Here is a 10,006-nt window from a genome sequence, read left to right as displayed (position 1 = left end):
CAGCAAACGTACCTTTGCAGGGTGTTACAAAGTTTGAAAAGCATGAGTGTTGTTGCCAAGACAACGTGTTGTATTCAGTACACAAAAATAGAATTTTTACTTTTTGAAAGCCTTCACAAATACAATTTCATGAGAACTATAAATTTGAACAACATTAATATACATGCGATAATGTTGTAGGGTCCTCACAGCTGCTGGTGAAAACCAAATAAAAAACCGTTCTTATGAGACTAAAATCTGTGTTTCTTCTGTTTAAGTCTAGGATCTCCATGTCGAGTTCAACCGATCTGTGTACAGAGACTAAAACTCAAAAGTCTGTTTATTTGTGCAAAGAGTCGCAAAATATTTGGGGCGATATCAAAGACCAGGCAGAACAAGGTTATTACTGCTGTTATTATTGTCAAAGTTCCAAACACGGGAACACGAGCAAAAGTCAGTGTGCGAATGAGAAACAGTTAAAAGCGGTTTAAAAATACCGAATTTAAACAAAATATTAAAATAATTCGAATTATGACAATCCTACATTGGAACCTACATATTTTTATTGCGAGATTAGGGGAATAAAGGAAGTTACAGCGAAAAATACAAAAATATTAAACAAAATTAGTAACTTTGTGTATAAGCTGCAGACAGATGGCCACTGTTTCGACCTAAAATTAGTAACGTTACAGAATTCAGATCAAAAAGCACATTCACATTCAATTCACAAATGCAATCATACATTGAACAATCCAAATTGGGACAAACTATCTGTGTCTTTATCCTTCAACTTCCTGCACTGTGCCTTCACCAGCATCCTCCTGAAGAGCTTCCTCCAACTTGTCTTTGTATTTGCTTTTAAAGAAACCAATCTAAAAAAAAAACATTAATAGCAAATTACGCATGCACGGATGTTTAGAATAAGCGGCATAAAAGCGCCAACACATTTAAGTCATGCCCAAACGCAAAAAAATTGGAAACACACCTATAAGTTATTAGAAACCATAACATTGCACACAACCTCACCTTCCACAGGATTACAATGAGGAGAGCCAATACCACCAGTCCTCCTACGCACCCGCCTATAATTACCCAGAGGTTTATTCCCTCCGACACTGGGCTAATTTCTGGGGCTTGGTAACTTTCAACTGTGGTTGAAACCTGCAACGTTTACATAACAGCAAGCAACTTTATAAACCACGGAGGTTTGATTGTGTTACAAAAACATTATAACATTCACAAAACTAATTGTTTATTGCACCTGAGAAGTATAGTTTAGAGCTGGAGATATTGGAGCAGTAGATGTATCAAGTATGATCATCGATGCAAACGAGCTTTTCACATAACTCTGCATTCAAATACACGCGGATTTATTGCACAAAGGTTTCAATTTCGCTAGAAAGTGAAAACTTACCCCGACGAGTGATGGAGTCCAAACAACAAACCTGGCTTTCACGACCAGTGACGTAAACACTTCCAGGTCGGTCACGTGACAGAGGATTGTTTCGCATTTCGCGTTGTCGCAAGTCTGAAAGAATCGTTACGTAAGTTTATCACGTGTTTAGGAAAAAGTCGACAAAATAATTAAAACTCTACAAAAACTTCTACAGGCAGAGAATTTTTACAAATTGCAATAAACCAAATATAAATGGGAATACTACTTAGTAAATGGTAACTTACCAGCATTTTTGGCAAAGGCTCTTCGTCTGCCGGCGGAAATCGCAGAGAGTGATTAAATTGCGTGTTGTTTGTCAGGGGAATTCTCAAGCTGTTGACAGTTCCGTTCGTCTCGCAAATGCATTTCGTCGGAGGCTGAAAACGATAAATATGCGAATGTCATTGAAACTCATTGCCTCGTCCCAGTGGTAATTCGTATTCTTACGGAGCAAGCAAGGTCGTACAAATAGAGCAGCTGGTATCCGCTCAAAGTCGTATCAGTCCACTTGAAAGTAAGTTTTGCGGACGAAAGCATTTGCTGTCCCTGATTGTAAATCTGTGACAAGAAAAAAACATGTTTTAAAACTTTCATCCGTGTGTCCAAAGCGTTACAATTTCTTTCTATCTTTTATAGGAAATAAGTCATATCCTCTTTCATGCATGTAAGTAAGTGTCACATGTGATTGAGTCATCGAATGTTCAATTTCCTACCGTAAAATTATGTTCGACCGGAGGCAAAATTGGATCATGGATGAAGTTGATGATTTTTCGGGATCTTGTGTGATTAAAAATCACGGAGTTGGTTGAAGTTTGACTGCAACCAACAAAAACGTAATGTAGCAGACGGTTTTGTATGTTTGCTGCAAAGAGTAGGTATTGCATCATGACAAGACAACCCAAATCCTCACCTGCTAACTATGAGATTAACGTCGTATTTTAACCCTCTCTTGAAATTGAAATTGTTGTTAGAAGTGTTTGGATCCACATCGTTTTTATATCTAAAAATAGTACTTTTCCTTGAAACTTCTATTTTAGGAAAATCACCGTAATATCTACAAAATGCTTTATTTCATGACTTACCCTGATAAAACTCGTCCCTCTATGACGAGTTTGTCCACTGATGCTTTGCGGGTCAGAGATTGAAAAGTGTAACGAAGTTCAACCAAGCACTAAAACCAACAAGATATTAACTTTCAATCATGACTGTCATTGTCAAAAGAAACTTATTTTGCTATATACACGCTTCTGCTACGTAGCCTATCTACCTCACTGCCAACAGACATAACTGATCCTGATGACGTAAGGGTAACCACCGCTTTCCCGTTGATGCTTTCTGTGGTTAAAAGCTGGGCGCAGACAGAGATAATCTGCACAGATTCAAAATAAATGTTAGAGTAAAATTTTCTGCGAAGTCTGAACCAAGATGATTCATAGGAACTTCCTCCTTGTCTTGCTAGTAGTTATTTGCAGTCGGTCCCGAGTTACTAGATGTTTCAATGTTTACCTGGCTCACTCTTATCATGGGAGAATCAACCTCAAGTTTGGTGGAAAACGCGTGATCTGGTCCGCGGTTGCTAATGGTAACGCTCACAGATAAAACGTCCTCCCCAGTTTTGATGACGTAGGCTTCACTACTCGGTTGAATCCTTTTAATTGTAACTCGTTAATTCGGGTTAAATCTGAACAAACAATCGAGTACTCACGAGTAAGCTACGTCCAATGTCAGGTCGCTTGTGCACGTGGAGTTGTTTCCTTGACAACGGTTGTCGATTAGCCAATCAGCGTGCGCAGATTTATCGCTAAGTGGGTCGATGACTGGTGACATATGACGGTTTTGGTGCTGACTCGAAAAGTCGTACGAAAAAGTCACTCTTATGGGGTCCGTTAAGCCCCCTTTTCTCAGAAGCTCAGCCGCCTGGTTAAGAAAATAAGGATAATCTTTAATCCGAAGTCTTGCCTTCTCCGTTCGCGTTTCGAAGTTCGCATTCGAAAGCATAAACAGGTTTGTTTGGAAAATACATTGTCAAGCAAATACCAACTTTGCGTACCGATTACAAGGATTCAACGTTTACTCACATTGAGTCGAACGTTGTAGCTCCGACATAGTTCCGATGACGTCACATATTCTTGGGAGGAAGTGGTGTCGTTGCCTAGCAACAGAACTCTCGGAGATTCGGTGGTTTCGGTGAGACTGTCCAACTTAAATCTCGTAACCATGTCTGAAAAATGTTATGAATTAAAGTGATGAAGTTGAACCCTGCAGAACTGATTAGCCGTGAATGACGTCATGAAGCAAAATAAATTGCGATGTCACGAACCTGTCTATAGTCCTTGACCTTAATTAAACAACCTTGGCCGACGTTTGTGGACCTTAAAACTTTTATGTTATAATTATCATCAAAATTTGCTAAACACTTACCGTATCTCCTTCTGTAAGGCCTCCTCGGTGAAGCCCTTATGCAAGTCTTAAACACAGCACATGGTTTAATGACGTCATTTAGACACCCAATGACATCAATTTTCGCCGGGCGCACTGTGACTCTCGCTGTGACGTCAACAATGGGTCTGGCTCGCAGCACGATTACTGTGTCACTAGATGGAGCTCCAACCAACACGTCTGGGTATAGGTTGCGGTCAAAGTCAGACCCACGTGACTCCACTTTCCCCAGAGAGTAACCAAAGTTCACCAGTGATGGCGCAACGGAGCTTCCCTCTATTCTCTGCATAGAAATGTTTTGTCGTTATGTTTCTATACAGTTTTACCACGTATTCCTCGTCAAACGTCACAAACTGTACCAATACCTGCTTACGAGCATCGGACAAACCATTGGCGCTTGCGTAGTAAACGTAAATTGCTCCACTTTTAGATGGCGTCAGTGACTCTCCCGGTGCGCCGACGATGACGTCATTGTAACCGTTTTGATCCACGTCACCGGGAAATTCCATTGAAAACCCAAAGCGCCCTCGGTTAGCGTTGCTCCCTTGCAAGATAAACGTGCTGGAACGAACCTAAATATATGCTGTGGTTTCAATAAACCAATACAAAAACTTCAATGCTGCTTATTTGGTGTATTTGAAGCGTTTTTCACATTTGCTTAAACATGGTTGTAATATATATGTGAACAAGCACTTACCCATTTGTTTGGTCCCGGACTGACTGGGTCGTTCATATACACGAAAACACGTCCTTGATCATAGCTAACTTGCTCAGAGTAGAGAGGAGCTGATACAAGCAGATCGTCGTAACCGTCACCGTTAACATCTGATGCCAACACTGAATGACCGAAGTAAGCTCCTATCTGCCACATTCTTCCATGGGGATGGATGGAGAAATGATAATGTGTGGGATTTTGAATATCTGATGACGCCAGGATGATGACCTTCAAGTCAAGGTTAATTATTTGGGTTTGATCGGATTGCATCATATGTTACCCAGGATCAAAGTTATCAAAGTAAAAGGGTCAGCTCTAAGAAGTGATGTTAAATATGTAAAAGCAAAATTCTTTACAAATACCGTTTTCTGTGTCTGACTGTTACAAGTTATGGCGGTATTTCATTTCGTTATTGAATAAAAAATTGTTTTCATTTAACTGATACTGAATACCTGTCCTTTTGAATGGTATCTTGGTGATCCACTGACAGCAAATCTCCACAAGCCACCGAAAAAATGTCCAATTGTTGTTGAGTATCCTGTCATTGTTTAGCAGTTATTCACTTTCCAACTTTACAAGGTATTAGCTACCGGAAGATTGGGATGTGGTTTTATGGCTACCTCTCCTGACAACAACTTTTCTAAAACAGGGTTCGGCATCTATTTGATTGCAGCGTGCCAGTTGACAAATTATGACAAAGTCTTGATAACGCATTTCGAAATTTCTCTGTTTTCAATACACACACTGAAATATGTTGACCCTTTCAGTGCGTGTTTCAGTGTCCTTTGACCCTTTTCTTAGTTGCAATTTTCAGAATTAAATTGTTTATTCCTGGACATTTAAGCACCTTCCCTGCACAACAAAATCCGGACAAGGAAAATATATAGTGAGGTAGGTTTGTACATTCAAAACTTGTAAATCTCTAAGCGTGCTATGTGAATAATGACCTCGCGTGCCAAGTTTGACCTGCCGACTCCTGTTTTTTAACTATGAATTGGACATGCCCTATGCAAATGCGGCTATATATAACATTACGTTGCACCTGTTTCGATTCCTGCTTACCCAGATAGGAATCTCTGAGGTGGGTGATGTTCTCTGGACTCATTATTGTTTCAAGACCGGTGAGGTTGAGAAGATCGGCTGGACGAGAGATTGAATTGTAGAAAGCGAAAGATCCTGCTCTGTCGTACGATCCCGCCATCCCCGTTGCCATGTAACCGTCCTGGAGGATTTGAAAGTAACAAATTAAATATCCAATATACGATAAAGGCTTAGGTTGCAAAACAACAACTGCTTACTGGTGTCGAGGAAGTTGAAATGCCGAAAATGCAGCTGGTGAATTTCGACGTTTCGTTGCTCACAGAACCTTGATCACAAAAATAGGAATTGATTTTATAAACTGAGAAATCAATAAGAACGCTAGACACACTATCGGGCCAATAGCTCTTTATTGGACAATTCGCTTCGATGCCCAACTTATCAAATCAATACCATTAGCTTGTCATAACCATTTTGTGTTGGCGGGGGAAATTAAATTAAATAAAGAATGTTACAGCTCACCTTCCAGTTGTACTGAAGCAGTTTCCTTTATAACGTTTTTCACAGTTCCCAGAATTGTATCCAAATTGCTGAAGTTGTTCACCTCCAGTACATGTTCTGTGTTGTTATTGGCCATGTCCATCAGTTGTTCACGAACCACTCCACTACCAATTCCAACTGCTACCATAATGACTCCTTCTTTTCTACAAACACCGGATAAATAAGTAATGTTTCAGAATTAGAATGTTGCTGTTGCTGTCAGGCATATTATATTTTAATAGTCTGTTCTTATCACCCTGAGAAAGCCTAGTTGGATAGCAGGCAAAACGTCGGTGGATGCAAGATGTGCCAGAAGAACAGACTATTAAGAAATAAAAAAATGAAATTGTTTCAGAAATATTAAGCCTTGTAACGAATATTACTGTAATTCACAAATTGCACGAATGCGTTAAAGTAGTTCTATTGCTCAATCCGACCAGAATATAAATATATTTTATTGTCTTATTTCACTGCAATGCGTCGTAACTATTTTATGTGTTGGTTACCTTTTCGTACTATTATTCCTCAACACGGTTTCGAAACAAAGTACACACCTTGCTTTTTGACTTGCCGTTTCCGCCCGCACTCTGTCTGATTGACCGTCAGTCATTACAATCATTAGTCGTGAAATATTTTCGAAAGTTTTCGCTTTATTTTTGAATTCCACCACCGCCAAATCGATTCCCAGGTCTGTAGCGGTTCCTCCTCCCTTGTACCCGATGTTGAGAACCAAACCTGATGATAAAAATGAGTTAGTTGTTCTTTTCCTGGGTAAATTCCTTGTTGTTTCTTAAAAATAAATTAATTAACAACAGACAGTTTTGCAGGACATACTTTGTAGGGTGAAGAAACTGCGTGCCTCCAGTGGAACGGCCAATGTAGTTATGTGGTTATACTTGACAACTCCAACTCTTATATCTCCAGCATTAATAGAAGCGCTGCAAATTTTTAAATCAAACGCACTTCTGATCCATTAAAAATGCTATAGATCGACAAGGTAATCAAAACAGTTTTATTTTGTGATATTGTCATACAACACGCAAAATACGTTTCTTTAAGTCATACAAAAATGTGAAACGCCATATTACAGCTCTTGTACTGGTAACGTGCTGTAGTAAGGCGTATCACATTTTTTCTGATTACATCAACTATTTGTAGCAATATATTTAATATAAAAAAACAACCGCTTCATTTTAGATTTTGTATTGTTATGACGTCTAAAATAACTTATATTGCGTGTCATGAAATATGGCCTGCTTTGTACAAAAGACATTGACCACATTGTTAAAAAAGACTTGTGTACGTTGGTAACGCACCTGAATCCATCGAGAACTTTGTTTATCCACTTAAGGGCAATTTTGTAATTACTGGAACCAACACTTCCTGATTCGTCGACCACAAATATGATATCAACAACTGTTTTCCCCGTTTTGTTGGTCGGGCAAGAGAGCCCTGAAAACAAAAAAACACATGCTTTTCAAACACTGGTACACAGCAACATCACGTGTTTCCACAACATTCTGCTTGTTCCATCTCCAAAAAGAATACCAATATATTACAACAACCTGCATTTATCTTGACAAGAAAATACACGAAATTCGTTATTCGTAAATTCGAGATCATAGTGAAAGTCTGACAAAAGCGTGTATAACTTTTTGCCGGTTTTAAATGTTGGCTTCACAATGGTGGTTAGCTTAACGCAATAAACATGTTAAGGTTTTCTTGACCATTTTGGACCTGAGGCAAAGGTAGTCCACTCTAACCTGCTTCGCAAGGGTTGGTTACTTCCCTTATGGTATTTTCCAACTGATAACACGAACCAAGCATCCAGGCTTGGGCATTTCCGTGAGGACACTGAAAGGTGTAACTCGGCGCACAGGCCTGAATATGACAGGGATGGGTTATACAGTTTCGTATTTAACACTTTGTGTTCGATTCACCGAACCGATTGGAACATACAGTTTACCCTTGTGTTCATTTATTTTGGTATCTCTGAATTTTCGAATGGCAGTGATGCGAAGTGAATTTAACCAAAAAATATACAGGGAAAAATCAAAATTTTTGCGTTGCATCAATTATCGTGATTTGCTTTGTTTAACATTAGTTTTGCGAAACTTACCAGCGTCCTGCGTGGATTCTTTGTGCTGGTCATGGACAATCCGAGAGAACCATTTTTGCCTGTAAAGTTGAAAACAATTATGTTTTTTCACTTAGCGGACCGTAAAATCCGAACGTGGAACGGTTTGATTTCGAATTTTGTTGATTGTATAAAAAAAAACTTATTCATGACCTCACAAAGCTATCATAACTAATTTCAAAGTCTTTTCGAATGTACATTGTTGCCCTATTATTGAGCATTATGGAAATTATATTAAGTGTGTCGTGCGCCACATCCAGCAAAGGTAATAATTATATGTGCCAAAAAAAAACGTTTGTTTGCATGAAAATTAATTCTGCACCTTTCCAAGACCAACGTCTCGAAACTTGTCAACTAACCTGTGGTGATTTTGTTCGAGCAATTCCTTTTTCCGGGGTTTGAAGCGTCAAGGAAACAATTGAAAACTGCCCCAGGACTCACCGATTTAGGGGAATACCCATACCGAGGAGCGCCGATGTAAATTTTGGATCTGGGACTGAAAAATAGCGGTTGTAATGCTAGTTTATGGACAGCTTTCGTGCATGCCTTACATGCCTTATTTTACCCGTAAATATCGGTCACATTCTTTGCGGCTATCAAAGTGAATAAAATTGTTTTTAATTTTAATGTAACGCCATAACGCATCAAGCAACGTAAATCAGCTTTCAACCGTAATTTTTATATAATTTTCTACAATCCTAACCTTACCTTGTTGACATCACGACCATCGACGTCCCAAAGTTGATTTTGGCCGAACCAGACGGTTTGATCAAAGTTACCGATCTGGTTTCGATGTTTTGAGTTGAGGCGGTTTTTGCGAGGCATAAACACATAATAAATACGCAGACCTGCATACCTCTGTATTGCTTTAAAACCTTACTGCTGAAAAGTAATTATAAGGTCTTTATTGCCTATTAATGAAATCCAACTAATGACACTTCAAACGCTTTCCTATGCTAGAGGGAACAAAGCTTGGAAAGGGTATAATTCACGGTAAAAAACACAATGCACGGAACTTACAACGACTTTCACTTGAGACCAAATTTGCTTTTGTATGGTAGCTGATGGGTGCAACGGTAGTGCATAAACCTCATTGTCGTGACAATGAAGGAAGTGAAAATAGAAAGAAACAATTGCGATCTGGTTTCAATGTTTTGAGTTTAGGCGGTTTTTGCGTAACATAAACACAATATAAATACACAAACCTGCATATCTCTATATTGCTTTACAACCTTACTGAAAAGTAATCAAGGTCTGTATTGCCCATATGTTTTCCTGTCGCAGTAGTTTCGATTGGTAATTCCTTTGAACGATTTTCTCTTATTCGAAGGAATGCTACGCAATTAATTATGCTTCAAAACTGTTTTCTCTCCTGGATGAAATATCTTTATGTGAATCTCAGTGACGTATTTAACCTTCACAAAATGCCACAATGACTCCCAAAACACATCACCTGTGTTCAACAAAACGGATTCGCTTGCTTGTGTGACACCGAAAATAGAGCGAGTGTGTCACGTCGAAACAGCGAAGTGCATTATTCCTTAGCCGTCACAAATTAAAAGATATTTTTCGTTTTTATCTAGGCCGTAGCTGTAAAGTCAGCACGAGTAGATTCTCGCAAACGGAAATATTATACAAACTGGAAACCACGGAATAATTCTCATGCTTTAAAAAAGTGATGAAAAAAAATTGGAATCAAAGAGACGCCAGTGTCACTCGACGC

At 39.0% G+C, this 10,006-nt stretch overlaps 1 protein-coding gene across 1 annotated transcript; it reads right to left on the bottom strand.

The window, feature by feature from the left end:
• Positions 1–340: 340 nt before the first annotated feature.
• On the bottom strand, positions 341–9,122 carry LOC145894648 (integrin alpha-M-like). Its single transcript, XM_082983279.1, has 27 exons — positions 8,992–9,122; positions 8,643–8,779; positions 8,266–8,324; positions 7,910–8,027; positions 7,463–7,598; positions 6,981–7,084; positions 6,701–6,881; positions 6,129–6,310; positions 5,867–5,934; positions 5,631–5,790; positions 5,021–5,106; positions 4,551–4,796; positions 4,219–4,425; positions 3,836–4,136; positions 3,493–3,635; positions 3,120–3,331; positions 2,921–3,062; positions 2,682–2,783; positions 2,497–2,585; positions 2,325–2,414; positions 2,128–2,230; positions 1,862–1,972; positions 1,660–1,791; positions 1,394–1,507; positions 1,241–1,327; positions 1,006–1,140; positions 341–851 (listed from the first exon to the last, which is right to left on the bottom strand). The coding sequence occupies exons 1-27, from the start codon at positions 9,114–9,116 to the stop codon at positions 759–761; spliced, it is 3,663 nt and encodes a 1,220-aa protein (XP_082839405.1). The 5' UTR covers positions 9,117–9,122; the 3' UTR covers positions 341–758.
• Between the last annotated feature and the right edge of the window lie 884 nt (positions 9,123–10,006).

The sequence above is a fragment of the Ascidia mentula genome, chromosome 3, assembly GCF_947561715.1.
Source record: "Ascidia mentula chromosome 3, kaAscMent1.1, whole genome shotgun sequence".
In the NCBI taxonomy this organism is placed as follows: Eukaryota; Metazoa; Chordata; class Ascidiacea; order Phlebobranchia; family Ascidiidae; genus Ascidia; species Ascidia mentula.
Note: the sequence above shows the minus strand (reverse complement) of the source record. Positions and strands in the feature narration are given on the sequence as shown.

Bases quoted from the DNA above. Each gene is read 5' to 3' on its own strand.
- LOC145894648 (XM_082983279.1), bottom strand. From the start codon at position 9,116: ATGTGTTTATGCCTCGCAAAAACCGCCTCAACTCAAAACATCGAAACC. The intron at 2,231-2,324 runs GTGAGGATTTGG...TGTTGGTTGCAG, and splicing joins GTTAATCTCATAGTTAGCAG to TCAAACTTCAACCAACTCCG. The intron at 1,973-2,127 runs GTAGGAAATTGA...TTCTTGTCACAG, and splicing joins CGGTCGAACATAATTTTACG to ATTTACAATCAGGGACAGCA.